Source organism: Mauremys mutica, chromosome 1 (genome assembly GCF_020497125.1).
Source record: "Mauremys mutica isolate MM-2020 ecotype Southern chromosome 1, ASM2049712v1, whole genome shotgun sequence".
NCBI classification, from domain to species: domain Eukaryota; kingdom Metazoa; phylum Chordata; order Testudines; family Geoemydidae; genus Mauremys; species Mauremys mutica.
In genome coordinates, this window is record NC_059072.1 from 114,814,420 (window position 1) to 114,833,624 (window position 19,205).

The 19,205-nt window shown below is 42.5% G+C and overlaps 1 protein-coding gene across 6 annotated transcripts in view; it reads left to right on the forward strand.

The window, feature by feature from the left end:
* Window positions 1–19,205, forward strand: part of CALD1 (caldesmon 1) — a 238,792-nt gene that overhangs the window by 200,994 nt on the left and 18,593 nt on the right. For 4 of the 6 annotated variants that reach the window (XM_044992183.1, XM_044992198.1, XM_044992191.1 and 1 more), the window contains 6 exons: window positions 2,385–2,531; window positions 4,297–5,587; window positions 6,237–6,320; window positions 12,424–12,581; window positions 15,927–16,188; window positions 18,532–18,672. In XM_044992183.1, coding sequence (XP_044848118.1) covers window positions 2,385–2,531; window positions 4,297–5,587; window positions 6,237–6,320; window positions 12,424–12,581; window positions 15,927–16,188; window positions 18,532–18,672 — 2,083 coding nt within the window. The remainder of the gene's footprint in view (window positions 1–2,384; window positions 2,532–4,296; window positions 5,588–6,236; window positions 6,321–12,423; window positions 12,582–15,926; window positions 16,189–18,531; window positions 18,673–19,205) is intronic. The other 2 variants (XM_044992216.1, XM_044992223.1) reach the window with 1 other exon arrangement.

Sequence of the window (19,205 nt, forward strand, 5' to 3'; positions counted from 1 at the left end):
ATATTACTAGGTTTTGGGGTTTTTTTACTCATTATTTGTATTATAGGGGCCCAAGAACAGGAAACATAAGTTTTGCCCTCATCTGACATATGTAGCAGGTTAAGGATATTTTGGTTTCCTTTTTAATTTTTGGGCAGATGGTGAGTTTCAAAAAAGGCACACGGGGGTTTCTTCACTTTGCTGTGTGTGAGCCTTCTGTTTGTGCATAGAGGGAGGAGTAAACAACTTCATCATCTTTTAGGTCGTGGTTTAGACATCACACTAACCATGTGTGGTGGAAACTGACTCACCCATCCTCATTGCCCAGAGGTTAAACACAGAGCTCCTTTGTCAAAGGGCTGGTCTACACTGGGGGGGGGGAGGATCGATCTAAGATACGCAACTTCAGCTATGTGAATAGCGTAGCTGAAGTCGAAATATCTTAGATCGATTTACCTCTCATCCTCATGGCACGGGCTCAACATCCGTGGCTCCCCCTGTCGACTCTGCTACCGCCGTTGGCGCTGGTGGAGTTCCGGAGTCTACGGGAGCGCTTTCAGGGATCGATATATCGCATCTAGATGAGACGCGATACATCGATGCCCAAGAAATCGATCGCTACCCGCCGATACAGCTGGTAGTCTAGACGTACCCAAAGTATTGTCAGAGCACAATAGATGGCTCTCACAGCTGGAGTTCTGACAGGACTAAAAAGAAGTAAGGCTCCATGCAGCCAGAGTCTTTCATTGTTAAGTGGTCCTTCTGCAATCAGTTTATTCAGTGCATTTGTATCTCAGGGAGAGTCTGCCTCCAGGAACATAGTTAAGACCCCATTAGTTTGTTATTGCTTTCACTTACTTTCCATTTTAGAACTAAATTAATAGTTGGTATCCCTTTAAATTAATGGCAAATGACAGTGGCTTTTTTTTCTGTCTTCTCTGCCCCTTCTCTTCTGCTTTGAACTCTCTTCCCAACCTTGCCATGATTTGTGGCCACTCTGCTGACACCCTTCACTTTCTGTGATGAGGACTTTTAATGAAAAGGAGAAGTTTAAAAGTTCTTGTGGGGAGCAGGGCATGAATCATTGAATCATAGAAATGTAGGGCTGGAAGGGACCTGAAGAGGTCATCTAGTCAGGCCCCTGTGCTGGGGTAGGACCAAATATACCTAGACCATCCCTGACAGGTATTTTGTCTAACCTGTTCTTAAAATCCTCCAGTGACAGGGATTCCACAACCTCCTTTGGGAGCCTATTCTAGTGCTTAACCCCCTTATAGTTAGAAAGGGTTTCCTAATAGCTATCTTAAATCTCCCTTGCTGTAAACGTAGCAATTTATTTCTTGTCCTACCCTCAGTGGACATGGAGAACAATTGATCATCATCCTCTTTATAACAGCCCTTCACATATTTTAAGACTTATCGTTACTCTCCTTAGCCTTCTATTCGCTAGACTAAACAAGCAAAGTGTTTCACATAGGAAAAAAAATCAAATCCACAACTACGAAATGGGAAATAACTGGCAAGGTGGCTGTACTGCTGAAAAGGATCTGGGGGTTAGAGTAGATGACAAATTGAATGTGAGTCAACAATGTGATGCAGTTGCAAAAAAGGCTAATATCATGCTGGTGTGTAACAACAGGAGTGTCGTATGGGGGACCCAGGAAGTCACTGTGTCACTCTGCTTGGCTCTGATGAGGCCTTAACTGCAGTATTTTGTCCAGTTCTGGGTGCCACACTTTAGGAAGGATGTGGACAAATTACAGAGCATCCAGAGGAGAACGACAAGCCTTTGGTGAGGCATAGTGTTGGTGAGAGGGACATGGGGAGAAGCTTGCACTGCTGCTATGCTTTCACAAAGAGTAAGACTGGTAGGAAGCTAACATATGCCAAACCAGATTAGGCCACTGGTTTAATCAAGGAAGGTATTCTGCTTCCAGCAGTGCCTAATACATAATGTTTCTGAAGAAGGCATCCCTTCCTCCACCCACTCATTTTCACAGCCTGTTTTGCAGAGATAGACGTAGGAGAAAAGATCCTTCCAGATCCTTGCAGGCAGTCAAATTACTTCACTTACTTTAGCATTCTAAATGAGAGGCTTATATCTTGCTTCCCTTTCAGTCAAGATGAATTCCATTGTAGTAATCTTCTAGGGGAGATGGTCACGCTGGGCTTTCAGCCTTGTGTCTACACCATGGTGGTCTGATCTGGAGCTGTAATGTCAAAGAGAGCACTAAATGAAAAAGCAAAGTAAAAATTTGGCATAAACTTCTGTATTTGACAATGTCCCTTTAAATCACATACCCAGCACCACTGAAGGCGTATTTTGGATTGCACAAATCCTTCATAAAACATATGAATATATATGGTCTTATCTTTATTAACCCCTTTTAAATGATGCCTTGCAGACTAGCCTATCAAAGAAATGATGATGATGAGGAAGAAGCCGCCAGAGAACGCCGTCGACGGGCTCGACAGGAGAGGCTGCGGCAAAAGGAAGATGATGATCTAACAGGACAAGTGACAGAGAAATCAGAAGTTAATGCCCAGAACAGGTAAGCTTCTACTCCGTTGGTTGTGTATAGATGAATTGGCAGAGTTTTCAGTCCAGGGAACGGATATATTTAGAGCATATACTTCAAGTTTTAGAAATTAAGATCTAGATTCTGCCAATCTTACTTTGAATAAGACCTTACTCTGTGGGAAGTCCCACTGGTATCAAAGGAACTGCTTGGAGGTGAAGGTACTACTCATGGTGAGTAAAGGTGGAAGAATTGGGCCTTAAGTATTTCTATCATTAGAATATATCTTTGTAAATAAATAAAATCCCAGCAAACCTACAATTATAATAAGATATTTGTTCATAACCTTTTCAGGGATCAGTAATATTTATTATTGCATCAAGCTCATAGGTCAAATCCAGACTTCAAGCTGAAATTCACCTCCACTAGCTCCCATGCCTGGTAGATAGAACCCTCCTTGCTGAGCAGGGGAAAGTTGGGAAAAAAGAGTTGTTCTTGTTCATGGATGCTCACCGTTTTCCTGTGCAAAGCAAAAACATCTGGAAAGGGAAAAAATGAATATAGAAGAAGAACAATACCACAGAGGTTTGAAGAAGCCTAGCTCTCTCGGGGGACTGGCAATGGAATCCAGTACTGGTACTGATGGCTAGTCAATGGCATGTATGAAATTAGGTTGGTGGATTCAATCCACTTCCTGGTGGACCAGTGTATATATCACAATTGCATTTTTCACTAATTGCTCCCTCACTTGCAGGCAGCCTCAGCACAGGCCATTTGTACAGAACTGAGGCATAGGTGGGCATGCCTAGCTGTCATAGCTGGGCTCGTGGCCACCAGCCAAGGATGGCCATGAGGTGGAGTGGGTGAGCAGGGATCAGAGTAATCGCTAGAGCTGGGATTAGTAAGCAAGAGTCAGAGTCAGGCTGGGGTCGGAGACCAGAGGTAGTACCATAATGGAATCAGGAGGCAGAGTTAAGGTCAGGCTCAGGCTGGGGTCAGAGACTGGAGATCAGGAAGCAAGGTGCTCTCCTAAGTCACAGCTGACCAAAAGTCCATGCTGTTGCCAAGATAATTTCCTGGGGCACCCTCCAGGGTTAAATAGTGTGCTTGGCCAATCAGAGTGCTACAATGTGATGTCACTCTAGACAGTGTTCCTTGGATAGGGTGCTGTATGCTTCCTAGTGAGAATGTGGCAATGTCAGCTGCCCCAGACTCTGGTGACTTGGGTTCTAGTCCCATGGATCCTTATACCATCACTGGAAAGAAACAGCCACCTTCCCATTAGTAGAGATGTTCTCATTGAAATACCTGTGTGTTTTGCTTGAGTAAGGACCTCAGACTTTGGTCCTATATTAAGAGCTTTTAATTAATGAGACTTCATGTTAAGGGAAAGAGCTAGCAGCTTTATTGAACACATCAAGCCAAGATGAAGGTTTCCACAGAACAAAACCCAAATATTCCTGTTTCTGTTCAGTTGTTCCAAGGCTCCAGGGACCAATCTAATGCCTACTGAAGTCAATGGAAGTCTCCCATTGACTTCAATAGGTGTGGGATCAAGTCCCTACTCAGGAGCATGGAGGAAAAGCTTTCTCAGTCATCATTATTATGAAACACCAAATTTGTAAAAGGCGGAAATTCCATAATTATCCCTGGCATTGTTTTGATAAATCTTTAAAGTATCTAACCTATCCCATTCTAGAGCCATGTGATAATGTTAATGTATTGTATTTCTGGAAAATAAATAAGCAAATGCTTTGTTATGGTGCTTGATTAATGCAAAGTTGTCACTTCTGTACAGTGTGGCAGAAGAGGAGACCAAACGTTCTACAACAACACTAACAAACACTCAAGGGGAAGGGGAAGATGATGCTGCAATCTTGGAGAGATTGGCAAGAAGGGAGGAAAGACGCCAAAAGCGTCTCCAGGAAGCCCTGGACCGTCAAAAGGAGTTTGACCCAACAGTCACAGACGAGGGCTTGTCACTACCAAGCGGGAGAGAGATAAACAATGTGGAAGAAAATGAGACCATGGGGAAAGAGGAAAAGATTGAAACCCGCCGAGGACGTTACGAGATTGACGAAGCCGAAACTGTCACTACATCGTACCAGAGGAACAACTGGAGGCAAGATGAAGAAGAAGAAGAAAAGAAAGAAGAAAAAGATAAGGAGGAGGTGCAGGAGGAAAAGCCAGAACAGAGAACCCTAGAGGAAAATCAGGTAGAAGTAACAATAGAAAAGAAAACAATAGACAAAGAAGAGGGACCGGTGGTATTAGAAGTAAAAACCCTAGATGTCAATGTAGAGGAACACAAAGCAGAGAATGATATGAGTATCCTACTGGTAGGGGAGCCCAGGGCAGGAGTGGGGGCCATAAATCTAACTGTAGTTCTAGATCATGAGACGCTTAGGAATGAAGAAGAGGAAAAGGCTGAGGAAGAAAAGAAGAGAACGGAGGAAAGGGAAAGGCTTGAGGCAGAAGAGAGGGAGAGGGTTAAAGCAGAGGAACAAAAAAAAGCTGAAGAAGAAAGAGCGAGAATTGAAGCAGAAGAGAAAAGAGCAGCCCAGGAAAAAGAAAGGATTGAGGCAGAGGAGAGGGAGAGGATTCAGGCAGAGGAGAAGAAGAGAGCAGCTGAAGAAAGGGAGAGGGCAAAGGCAGAGGAGGAGAAGAAGAGAGCAGCTGAAGAAAGGGAGAGGGCAAAGGCAGAGGAGGAGAAGAAGAGAGCAGCTGAAGAAAGGGAGAGGGCTAAGGCAGAGGAGGAGAAGAAGAGAGCAGCTGAAGAAAGGGAGAGGGCTAAGGCAGAGGAGGAGAAGAAGAAGGCAGAAGAAAGGGAGAGGGCTAAGGCAGAGGAGAAGAAGAGAGCAGCAGAAGAAAGGGAGAGGGCTAAGGCAGAGGAGAAGAAGAGAGCAGCTGAAGAAAAGGCTAAGCTAGAAGAGGCGAAATTAAAGGCAAAACAAAAGGTAGAAGAGAAAAAAATTGAAGACAAAAAAGTAGAAGATAAACAAGTAAAAGAGAAGAAAATAGAAGAAAAACAGGTAAAAGAGAAGAAGGTGCAAGAGGAAAATCCTCAAACAGTCTCCCTAAGAAAACAGGTACAGTAAACATTTTGCACCAAACGGATGATGCCTGTGGTTTGTGAGAAATGTAATGCAAGAAAAAAAAATTGGACTGGAATTTACTCACAATTCTGTTCCTGTGTTTAAACTACTAACTCTGTTCCATCAATATTTGATTTCCTTTTTACTAAAGCTTCTTGCTTCTACTTATCAATAATGCAATGCATGTCACACTTACGCTTCCCCACCCTGGCTCTGAGATCCTGCAAAGGAAAACCTTGCATGTCAAGATCTCTGCCCAATTTACCGCTGCCTTTTCCTGTTGCTTTAAGCCATAAAGCAATAACGTCCGAGGGATGGAAAAGCACAATTCGACACAGGAGATATGTGGGCACCTGGGAAACACTGTGTGAAGAACGCTGACTAGAAATGTATGTTGTTTGAAGCAAGCACAGCTGGGGGCGCTCTCTGCTGGGATATGTGAACAGTGGCACGCGAGGGAGAAGTAAGCGCAAAAGTCCAGAGGGGGTATGGGAGCACAGTCCCTTGCGAGGGGAAGAGCAAGCACAGCTGCACACGGAGATGTGGGCACGGCAGCACAAGACGGGTATGTGAGCACAGCTTTGGCAAATGGGAGTGGACAGGGCTTGTCGTAGAATGACATTTTCATCTTAAAAATAAAAAGGGGGAAGAAAAAGAGGTTAAAGTGGAAGCTAAAAAAGAAAAGTTACCAGACGAGAAACTTCAACCCACCTTCAAAAAACAGCAGGTAATTATGATCTACAAAAATTGATGCTATCAGGAAATGTTCAGGAATTTAAACAAATTCAGCATGAGCCCTTAGTGTAAAGGCCCGAATCAGCAAAACACTAAAGCACATGCTTCACGTTGAGCAGGTGGATAGTCTCATTGATGTCAGTACGGATGAGACTATTCAGATGCTCAATGTTAAGCATATGGTTAAGTATTTTGCTAACTGGGTTCTTAGGACCAAATCCTGTTTACCTTACTTAACACGAGTACCCCAGTGACTTCAATGGGACTCACTCAAGTAAGTGATGCAAGCAAGATTTGGGCCCTGGAGATGAATTTCTCAGGATTGTACCAACTAATCATCCTTCCCTGGTTTCCTCTACTTTACTACAAACTTTACTCTTGTGACTGAGACCTACTTTCATAATAATCATGGATGCTTCCAGGTCCCTTTGGCCACTTAACTGATCTAACTAATGATTTTTCTTCCCCCAAATAATCCAGTGCCTAATGATATAAACCTTGCAGACCCAAGATTCTTTTTTTGTTTTAAAGAGAAATTCTACAAAATTTACTGCATTGCATTTCTACTGTAAACACAGGAGCTGGTGCCATGGTGTTTTACTGTATGGTAAGTAAATAAGGTTGGGAACCATTTACTCCTCAGATTTGTAATTGGCAAACAGGGAGAGGTGCTTAGTATTTGTGCAGTGGACCCGCTTTTGGCACAATTCTGCAAGGTGCTGAGCGCCTCAACTTCCAGGGCCTTGCAGGATTGTGCCCCTCTGGGCTCAAGCACATCCATGTGGTATAAAGTAAGCCATAGCCCTACTGGATAGATATTTAGTGAAGGTGGAATGACCTATCTGTATATCTGCTTGGAGAACCTGAAGGCCAGATCTGCTGCTGCTGTAAATCAGTGCAGCTCCATTGAAGTTGCCCATTTGCTCCTGCTGAGGATTTGGCTAGTAGAACTCGGCATATTATAGGTGATTATCCCACCCTGAGGATCAGGCTTGGTAGCAAATGGTGCTACAGACTTTTCTGGAGTGCAGTGCCCAGTTTCAGATACCTCAATTGAAGATGGACATAGGTGAGATTGAAAAGATCCAGAGAGGGCAATGAAGAGGGTAGAAAAATGTTTGTAATTCATATAAGGAGAGATTGGTAAAACTAGGATAATTTAGCCTGCAAAGGAGAATAGTTAAAGGACTCTTTGTGTTGATACTTACGACAGTGAAGGTTATATTAAAAACTGAACAGTCACTCTGATTGCCTCATAAAACCAAGCAAAGAGTTACTCAATGAAATGAGGGCAAGATTGGGAGTGACCAAAAGATGTTACAAACTGATGACAGTTCATTAGAGTGAGTGAACAGAAGTGATTGTCTCTGACTAGTTCCTAGAAGTTAGGAGTCCACATCTTCAAAGCCACTACTGTTGCTACTAGCAATAATAGGCTTGGCTGCTGGCAGTCACAGCGTCAAGGCCAAAGAATGCATGTAAAGCAAATAGAAGGAAAATATTCCTTCGCAACAAGGAGTCAACCTGTGGAATTTACCACCACACAAAAACAGATCATACTGGAGATTCTTTTAAAAAGGGGCTGGATAAATATATGACCAATCATGTCAATTTCACTTGGCCCCACTAGATTTTCGTCTTGCACAGTGCTGAGTGCCTTCAATTCCCATTGAAGTTAATGGGAACTGAAGATGCTCTGCATCTCACAGGACCCCCATGAGTATAGGCTGCAAGAGCAAACCCTTAAAGATAATGGCCAACATTCTCAGAAGGGATTAGAGATTTTGCATTCCTCAGTTTTTGGGTGCTCAACTTGAAACATCTTTAAAACACCTCATTTTTGGAATGTGCTAAGCACCCACCTCCCAAAAGGTATCTCAAGTTGAACACCAAACCAAAATCATTAGTCCCTTTTGAAAATCTTGGCCATATCTTTTTGGTTTAGGACAAGAATGGTATTCTCACTACTGCAAAAAGGTCAAGATGAGCAGCCTTTCAGTACACGCCTGCCATGACAGTGATACACAAAATTCAACAAAGCCTGTGTTTTGACAAGTTATGTAGTTTATTAATAGAGTTGAGAGACTGTAAGCCTGACTAGATCTGGGAGCATTCTTCTCCTTGCTCTGTTACCTCAGATTTATGCCTATGTACCTGTGTTACACCAGTGCACATCCACTGTAAGTGAGATCAGAATCTGGCCCTCACAGTGTAGGTTTCACTCAGATTAGCAATCAAAAGTCTGGCCGCTTCATTGAACTGTCCCAACTGGTCTGGAAAGTTCATCAGAACAAGTTTTCTCATGACATGAGACTCCTGGTATTTCCTGTTTCCGGTTTGGCTAGACATGCTGCAAAAGTAGCCTTTTCACATGGTATATAGGTATCTCTACTTTGATAGAGATGGGCCCCAGACCTAAACCTTAGGGTACCTCTACACTGCAGCTGGGCGTGCACTTTCCAGCTTGGGTAGACAGATAGACAGTAGCTCTTCTTGAGCTAGTGCACTAAAAATAGCAACGTAGCCAATGGTAGCACAGGCAGCAGCTTGGGCACATACCCAAGGGGTCTGTGCAGGTTTCTACTCAAGTGGCTAGCCTGAGCTGCCACCTGTGCTACCATTTTAATTTTAGCACACTAGTGAGTCTCTGTCTGCCCAAGCTGGGAATCATGCTCCCAGCTACTGCCTAGAGATTAGCCATAGATGCCCACAGTTTTGGGGGGGCATTCCAAAATTGAACCCAAATCAGGAACCAAAGTTTGCACTCTTTATAATTGACAGAACCAAAACTTTGAGGTGTTCAAACTCTGGGTGGAAATGTTGCATCTCAAGTTCTAATTTATATTTCTAGCAGGAACCTGGAGATGGAGAGATGTGAGAAAATAAAAATATAGACAAACAATTTACAAACCTCCAAAAAAATGTCAGTCATGTTCAATTTGATTTTGGGGTCAAGATCTGTGGGGGGGAGATGGATGGTGTTTTTTCAAGATACTATCACAGATCTGATCTAATTCCACTAAAGTCAATCGGAGCCTTTCCATTCATTTCAGCGTGAGATGGATTGATTCCTAATTCACTGAAATGTGTAAGAATGCAAAAATGTTTCCATCTGTCACTTTTAGGGTGCACTGCTATGAAAGGGGCTGTTCCTGCTTCTGTTGAAGTCAAAGGCTATTTTGCCATTAAAATTAAAGGAGCAGGATTTGACCCTAAACGTTTGAAGTGTTTCTCTGATAACCTATTTTAGCTTCCCTTTTTTTTTTTGAGTCAAAAAGCCCAGTTGTGTTTATTATTTGTGTGTGTCCCTGCCCTCTCCCCCCTCCCCGCACTTAGTAAAAAACCATAATCCTTTAAATAAAATCCTATTAGCCCAGGAAAAGGTATTCCCTAGCCTGTTAATTCTAAAAGTGTATTATTTTAATGTTAGTTTTCTTAGCAATTTCAATTAAGATGTAAGATACACTACCTGCCCCAGCTGGGACTGCAGCTCAGGCAGCTGACATACTGGGTTTTTAATGAGACTTTGAAGGGACTTGATGAAAATCTCATAAAAGGAAATTCAGCCCTTTCAAAATCCCAACACAGAAGTCCTGGCATTTGAAATCCTGAAACAATCAACACCACAGGTCTCTAAATCACTCAGAAAGGGATTGAGTAGTGCAGGGGATTGCTAATGAGAGCCAGAGCTTTTCACTGTTATTACATCACTGGTTCAAATCTTGCCTGGATTGGGAGTGACCAAAAGACATTACAAGCTGATGACTGTTCATTAGAGAGAGTTAACAGGAATGATTGTCTCTGACTAGTTCCTAGAAGGTAGGAGTTCACATCTTCAAAGCCACTACTGTTGCCACTAGCAATAATAGGCTTGGCTGCTGCTAGTCCCGGCATCAAGGCCAAAGAATGCATGATCATGGAAACTGAATTCCCCTCTTACCTATTAAAGTGATTCCACTTAGTCGTAACTGAGGGTATGTCTATACTGCACAAAAAAGTGTGTTTTGAACTTGGTTTACCAAACTGCGGTTCAAATAGCAGTGAAGACCCCATCAACTCAGGTTAGCAGCTCAGGTTTAACCCCAGTCTCCACTATAGTCTTCAATTCGAGCTGCTAAACTGAGTTAACAATGAAGACACGGCAACTTGACTTTTAACTCGGGTTAGCAGCTGAAGTTAAAACCTCCAGGGGAGCCTGGGGTTGAAGTTGAGCTGCTATCACAGGCTAAAAGATGAGTTGCTGTGTCTCCTCCCCCCACACACACACTTACAGTCCACACCACATGATAGCTGTCACTTGTGGTCCTGGCATTGTATGAACAATACTTAATGCCAGCTACAGGCAGAAGAGGTCTTAGGGGTTCAAACAGGGCCAGCCCACAACATTTTGGCACCTGAGGCAGGGAGCTCCAATGATGCCCCCATGCCCCCTCACTTGCGCCAAAACTTTGAAAGGTCTCAATTGTGCCTTCCTCCAGCCCAGCACTCCACCATCTCTGTGCATCTAGAGCAGAGAGGATACTTATGCACCAGCAACAGACACAATTTTCTACACTCTGGGTCCTAGTGCAACCCCCCCCAGTCTGGCACCTGAGGCGGCCGCCTCAGTTCGCCTCATGGTAAGGCCAGCCCTGGGTTCAAGCTGCGCAGTCATGTCAGGTGCTTTATCCCCCTCCATCCCTCGAGGCTCCTGCTTTTGAAAAGTGGGAGGGGATGCCTTGGAGGTGGGGCTTTTGAAAGGTGCATTGAGCAGACAGAGGATAGAAATAGTGCAGAGGTTTGGGCTTTTTCACTAGACGCAGCTTGGAGTACGTTTTTTTAAAAAAAGTGTGTCCTAGAATAGGACTGTGTATGCTTTATTTTTTTCTTCAGTGATCAGATGGAAGGGTAGTAGGATGCAGAGGAATATAGGTACAGTTTGCTAAAGGTTTACAGACAATTCTCCAAATAAATGATATTTAGGCTGCCCACCAGAGCGTTTCCCAAATATGGCAAAGCTAAAAGTGAAAAAGAAGATCTTCCTTGGGTTAACACTGGTATTTTCCTCCACTGCTATTCAAAGCTTGTTTTGGCTGCTGGTCTAGCTAATTTCCTTAGTGGGAATAATTCTGTCCACAGAACAGAAGAACTGAAATCAATTGCCATATCCTGCACTTTCCATTAGCATCCAACCATGACTCAGCATGCTGGGGTCAGGCCATCAGTGGAGATAATAAATAGTTTTCAGCCCAGAATTTTCTGGGTGGGGATTAGAGCGCGAAACTAGTGCATAATGATTCTGGATCTTAGTCAGACTTATGTCGGACAAAGGCTTGTAGGGGAAGGGGGGAATCTTGCCTTAATGTTTTCAGAGACAACATCTGCTTCTTCATAGGAGTAAGAGCTTCACATCCGATAGTATCCTCCTCCACTAGCCACTGTTTAGACTGGGGTACTGGTGATAACCCCAGTTACATATTTATCAAAGCAAATATTGCTAAGAAACATAATTTTTAACTACTTGACTATTGCAAACCATACTTATAATAGCTAGATAGTATGCACCTGCTGTGACACTGAAAGTTCTAGGTACATCCGTATAGCACATACCTCCTGTGCTGTTGAATGTATTAGCTACATCCACATAGCATGCACTTGCTTTGTGCAAATCAGTTTAAGATTATATTATTTCTATTGCAGTAGCGCCTAGGGCCCCAACCAATCCCTGCCCCATAGAGCTCAGTCTACAATTTAGACAATACACAACAGGTGAATCAACAGACACATGATCAGGAAGGGGATGGTGGGCAAGGTAGTGGTAGAGACTGGCTTGGTTGCATAAGAAGGTAAGGATGTTTGAGATTTCCAAGGCCACAGCAGATTTGCACACAGTGTAGATGAATTAAGCTGCCCACATATTTAACATAGATCAGAAGGCGAGGGTGGTTGCAGGCCACATTTTAGAACCTGACAGGCTATTCCTGCCATAGAACATTTGAAGACAGTTGCCCATTGACAGTGGGAAACTTGTTTTCCTTTTCAGTCATCCACACTGTCTAATTATGATTTTTTTTCTTTTGTTTTTGGTTGTATGCTTTCTAATATCTCCTGAGCAGATCAAAGATGACAAGGCTAATAAGGACAAAGCACCTAAGGAGGAGGTGAAGCCTGTCTGGGATCGTAAGAAGGGATTTCCTGAACCAAAGCCACAGAACGGAGAGCGTTTCCAGGAACTTACTACTCACAAACTTAAACATACCGAGAATATTTTTAGGTAAGATACACATTAACACTAGATTTGTTTATATCAGAGTAGAGCTGTGGGGCTTGTTGCCTTTTATGGGTCTCTGTTAGCATACTTTTAGCTGTGTAGTACAAGACTTAAATTTCCAACATCATTGAAGGTTGTAATATTCAATGGCTCCTTAGAAATAAATTCAGGATCTCAAGCTGTTTTGTAGTGGACTCCTACCCACTTCACTGTAGTGGGGAAATGAGAAACTCATAGCAGAGTAGTAAACAATAAGCAAATAACTCACCCCATCCGTGGGGATCAGTAATTTGTTTTCACCATACTCCCATCATCTACTAGACATTTCTTAAGGAACTTCTTCTTTTCATAGTCTGCATTATGAGCCAAGAGCTGTGCTTTGATACCCTAGTGGCACAGGTGCCTGACTCTGAGTGAGATAACCCATTGCCAATTACACACCTGCTTTTAATTACACCCTATATAACCAGCAAGAAGCAGCCTTGCCTCCCTAGGGTAACTCTTTTAAGAGTTGATCTTTTGGTTGTTCGCTCTAGTGAGCCTTGAAGCTAATGATTTCTGCACAAAAGAGTGATTATTTGGTGGAGTGAAAACTACATCCAGCCAAAGTGTTCTGCCTTTTTGAGAAAACTCTTAATGTGGTTTAGCTAGACAAGAACATAAAACTGTCTGTGAGGCTTCTGCTACAGTTGGAAATCTAAAGGTAACTGGTTGGTGGGGAGAGATTTGGAAAGGCTCATCTCTGCCAGAAAGTGGGGCAGCAAGGGGGAATAAAAGCAAAGAAGTGGAATGGACAAAGAAGTTACTAGTCCTCATCTAGTTCATTGTTGTGCATCCTAGCATTTCCCTCAGGGTTCCTAGGGGGAAACAAACTTTTTCAAAGGTGAAATGATTCAAAAACCCCTATAACTAGGTTGTCACATACCATAGGAATGGAATAGCAGGACATGAGTCCTGTTAGTAATTGTTCTGTATACTCAGGTCAAATCACCACTAACATGAGTTCTGTTTCTAACATATGTATGTAACTTTTTTTTCACATGCTTTATTTCTTGTTAGAGCAAGGACTTCTTTGAAAAACTTCAAAGGGGGTTTCTGCACTTTATCTATCTATCTTTCTTTCTTTCTTTTCTTCTCCCCACCCCAGGGGGAGAAAGTTTGATGTTTAGTCATAGGGCTTTAGTTACTGTACTCTCATTGTTTATAAACAGGATGGTAGCAAGAGATTGAGAGACTCATAAGATAAGTCTAAATGGCAATGATGGGGAAATAAAACTCCTTAACGCTGACTGAGAAATCTGAGGCTAAAGAGACATAGTGTCTGTCCCATCTTTGTCTCTGTCGCTGACAGAATAGTTAGAAAACTTTATCTTTGTAGTTTCCCTTTTGCACCTGCCCTTCCTCCCCACTCTCATATGGGAGTGCAAAAATCCTAAACATGATGTAATGCATTTTTCACATTGTTCTGTCATTTTTGTCTCTCACAAACCATCCTATTTCTCCTTGTGTGTGAAGGCTGACAGTTGGCTTCTTTATCTTAGCACCAAACAGGCCCTTCTGAAAGCTCTTTCTCGGTCTAGAATCTCAGTACTGATTTCTTGATGTTGGCAGCAAGGGCCTGAGATTCCCAGAATGTGCTGAAAGCAAAGAGGCTCAGGGAAAAAAATATGAAGAGGGTGACTGCCAATTATTGTTCCCTACTAGAGAATATGCAGAAACAGCAGAGGAAATCCTCCATAGTGTATATTAATAAAAGAAGATAGAAATAGCCTGTGGATGTACATGATTAGGAGATAAACAGTTCTTTTCAGTAAGAAAGACAAATGTGTCATTGTTTGGACAAAATATTCACCCACACCTTCCAAACAGTGAAGAAAAAAATTGCTTAAGGCTAAATTATACTCTCAACTATACCAGTACAAACCTGGAATATGTCTATCGACTTCAGTGACTTTACTCTGTATTTGCCCGGAGGTAATTGGAGGCAGAAACTGATCCATATTGCTGAGGGAAAGCTTAACTTTTGCACTGTTGGCTCTTGTGGCATTTAATTGTGCAACACTGTGGTTTCATTGCTGTAGTATTTAGGATCTCCTTTTTCTTGGGTGTAGAACAGGGAAGAAAATAAAAACAATATAAATGCCTACTTGCCCTTTCTCTTGTAAGTATCATGCTGATACCTCAAGTGTTGACACCTTTGTCTGGTGTATTAATAAATACATTTCAAGGAGCAAACACTTAAACACTGATGTGGTAATTACATACATCGGTGGTGCTATTTGACACTCTGACAAAAATATGTACCTCTTGTGGGCAGTATGAATGTACTATTTTTTTAAATGTCTTTGATTATAAGAGCTGGTTGGAAAATATCTGGTTTGGTTTTGTTTTGGGTTTTTTGTCCCCCTGTGGAAAAAGTCAATGAAAAATCTAGTTTTGGGTTTATGAAAAATCAAAAACTCACACAGAAATCTTCAACCAAGTTTTTGACCAGACCTGATATATATATATGCAAGTTAGCAAGCGGCCAAGATAACAATTGGTATTACATTATTGAGGCTTCTTGTGTTGAAAATATTGATGGAATGATAAGAATATTCCTCCTACCCCGGTAAACTGAAGACTAATGCCCTAGCAATGTGTTTTAGCTCTCTTTAAAGAGATTTGTCAAACACTTTATATAATCCCTTAGAGAAGACATTTGTCTGAGAAATCAAAGGATTATTTGTCTTTTATTACACAGAATATAGTGTTTGTTTTGGATATGTATATGTTTCACTTCTCTCAGCCATAAATATTTATTTATTGCTTTTCATTGGATCCCTGAATTTGTTTTCTGCATAGATTAGTCAAGTATTATGCTCTTAGAAGCTGGAACATATCCCTGTAGGTAATATTCTCAGTTACATGGTGCAAATATGTAAGGATAAGTGCGTATACACTATGGAGCTGGGACTAAAATAAAATAGATCTTGAATTAAAAAAAAAAAATACGCATGAAACTTTCAAGTTCATGAGTTAAGATCTCTCTAGAAAGTGGGCGAGACACATTTGTCTTAGGTTCTGAGGCCATATGATACAAAAACTACCCTTCCAAGCATGTGGGACCCTTTGGTCCCCCAGTGTCAGGAGAAGGCAGAGATGTGCCTCTGGGCTCCCCAGCCTACTTCAGCCCCTGATGAAACCTGCTGAGGGTAATACGTGCTCTGTGAGGAACAAAAGATCTTGTCAAGAGATGTTTGTGTGTGTCAGGTTCCTATGTTGCTGCCTAGTTGAGTGGTAACGGGTGATCCAAACTGGCAAAGGAAAACCTGTGGCATGTTAACCTGCTTCTCAATTCTTTCTCAGCCGCTCCGGCATGAAAGCAACTACAAATGCTGAGGATGGTAAGCCGGTGTCCCAGGCTGAAGCCGGCAAACGACTAGAGGAGCTGCGCCGTCGCCGAGGCGAAAATGAGAGTGAGGAGTTTGAGAAGTTAAAGGAGAAGCAACAGGAGGCAGCCGTGGAGCTGGAGGAACTGAAGAAAAAGCGTGAGGAGCGTCGGAAGATCCTTGAGGAAGAGGAACAGAGGAGGAAGCAGGAGGAGGCTGAGAGAAAAGCCAGAGAGGAGGTAATGGTGTAGTAATGAAACCGTGAGATCCAAAGTTAGACTCTGTTCTGCTTCCCTTGCTCGTATTGGTCTTTCATTACATCAGGGGTCGGCAGCCTTTCAGAAGTGCTGTGCTGAGTCTTCATTTATTCACTCTGATTTAAGGTTTCATGTGCCAGTCATACATTTTAATGTTTTTAGAAGGTACCTTTCTATAAGTCTCTAATACATACAACAATAGTTTAGTTATATAAAGTTAAATATAGTTTTTAAAATGTTTAAGAAACTTCATTTAAAATTAAATTAAAATGCAGAGCCTCCCCCCCCCCCGACCGGTTGCCAGGACCTGGGCAGTGTGAGTGCCACTGAAAATCAGCTTGCGTGCCGCAGGTTGCCTACCCCCTGCATTACATGATCACACAACGCTGGGCAGGGAGGCAAACTCTTGGGCAAATCATCAAGGGGACTGCACAAGGAGAGAGGCTTTGCTTAACCTGTGTACGGGTGGCATTTTAGGCCCTGGAATAGTAGCTCTGCTCGGGCCCAGATTCTCAAAGGTATTTAGTCTCCTGTCGTACATGGAAAACAATGGGAGCTAGGAGCCGAAATAACTTGGAGGATCTGGGTTTCAATATCTAAGGCAATGTTGTGTGAAAGGCTTTGTTTTGGTTTTACTTTTCCTAATGTCAGCCAACTTGGAAGGCCCCAAACTAGACTCTTTTATTCCTGGATCTGCTACTGTTAACGGACTGTGTTACCTTGGGCATGTGGCTTTACCTCTTTGCCCTTGCTTCCGCTCCCTCCCTTTGCCTGTCTCATCTATTTAGACTGTAACCTCATCAGGGCAGGGGTTGGCTCTTGCTATGTGACTGTACCTAGTGCAGTGTGGCCCCAGTGTATGTTGGGAACTCTAGGTGCTACAATACAAATACTTAACAGATAAAGATCCCTTCAGTTTTCTCCATCAGATTCCTCCTTTTGGGGGCCCTACCACCATTCCACTAAGTTTTTCTTCTCTACTACCCACTAAGGTTGACAGAGGCTACAAAATTGGGTCTTTTATCACCCATTTGTACAATGCTGTGCGATGGCACATGCTAATGGACAGTAAAGCTGCACTGTTTCTGTCACCTTCAATCTCAGCTGCAAGTACACAATATTGTATATTACATAATCATATACACAGCGTGCTAGTAAGATCCTGATCTAATCCTGGTGCAAAAGGAGATAGCACCAACAGGTGACATTCTTGTCCGCTGCAAGCCAGTGGTAAAACCCTTATCTCACAAGTGGGACCATAATGTCATCTGTGGTTGTCTTGAGAATCTTAACTCTGACTTTCTTATTTCCCGGGCATACAAAATATCGGATGCAATGTTGCAGCAACATAGGCTCTTGTTTATTGTGGGTGTTTTTTGGGCACATATCTTAAATTACAGAAATCTTGTTTCTATCTGGGGAGGGAGAGATGAGACTAACACAGATGTTTGTTTGCTGCAAATGGGATTAAATGCTGGTTTTATGATGGACTGAATCTCATTAGAAATCTTTGACTCATTTAAAATTAATACCGAAAAATACATCTGCTTAATAGGGCTACGAGTGACTGCCCTCTAGTTCAACTGATGTCTTACAAAATAAAAACCCACATTATCTCTGCAGAGTAATAGCCCTTCTTAGGCTGTATATGGTGCTTTTCATCTTCAGCGCATTGGGCATATATTTATCTCCACCATCTACATGAGGTAGCTAAGTATTCATCTCTGTGCCACAGTTCTCCATCTATAAAGAGGAGGAGAAGTGACTTGCATGAGGCTAAAGAAGGATTCAGTCTTGGAGGTGGGATGGGACCATGGGAGTACTTGGGTCTGTTCTCTGGCAACTAGGAACTTCCTCTCTGTTTTCAAGGGAATGAATTCCATTCTACTATCAATATCCTCACTTAGAGATGTTAAGTATGTCTTTCAATAACATCTTTAAGTCAACTTTTAAGACTGTTACACTTAACATTCAACTTCTAAAGTCCCAGTCCTTTAGTGAAAAACAGCATTTTTCATAATGCACTGCTGTCTCTCATTACATACTGGGCCATGACAGTACACTTTAAGGAGGAAATGTATTTGGGAGCGGGGGGAAATTAAGATCGTATAGATTAACACACGCACTTGATACTATGGTTGCCTAGTGCACCACAAATACATTATAAATAGCTAGAACTAAAATAGGTCACTGACATTTCTGGCTGGTGTAAGGATTTGTGTTCTCCATGAATCCTGTAAATTTCTCCAGGAGTTTAAGGGATCTGAGGTTGATGTGGTCTCTTGAAGGAAACAAATGACTAGCTATGTGCTCATACTGTCTTAGGAGGAGAAGAGGAGGCTGAAAGAAGACATTGAGAGGAGAAGGGCTGAAGCTGCTGAAAAACGTCAGAAGATGCCAGAAGATGGTTTGTCAGATGACAAGAAGCCATTTAAGTGTTTCACTCCCAAGGGTTCATCTCTCAAGGTAACTTCTGCACTAAGTCTATAAATGAAAATAGAACAGGGACTCAAGCTAAAATCCCAAATACAAACACCCCAAAATTTTGGGAACCCTTTAAATCTGAACAAGGATCCCAATTTGAATTTTGCAACTGGACCATAGCCAAAACCGTGGATCCAAAGACCTTCAAACCTTGTAATGTTTGAATAGCAGGGAGGAATAGCTTAGTGGTTTGAGCATTGGCCTGCTAAACCCAGGGTTGTGAGTTCAATCCTTGAGGAGGCTACTTAAGGATCTGGGGCAAAAATTGGTCCTGCTAGTGAAGGCAAGGGGCTGGACTCAATGACCTTTCAAGGTCCGTTCTAGGAGATTGGTATATCTCCAATTATTACCTTTATTTATGAAATCCAGGTCAAGACCTTGCAGTATGAGCCCCTCTCTAGAAAGCTAGTGAGGCTGTATGTATATTGCTTAGAATGCAGGATAGCCATTGTTCTTGATAATCAGGATGTCTAAAGAGAGGCCTTTCTGATGTCCTAAGGAGGATATCACTTTGG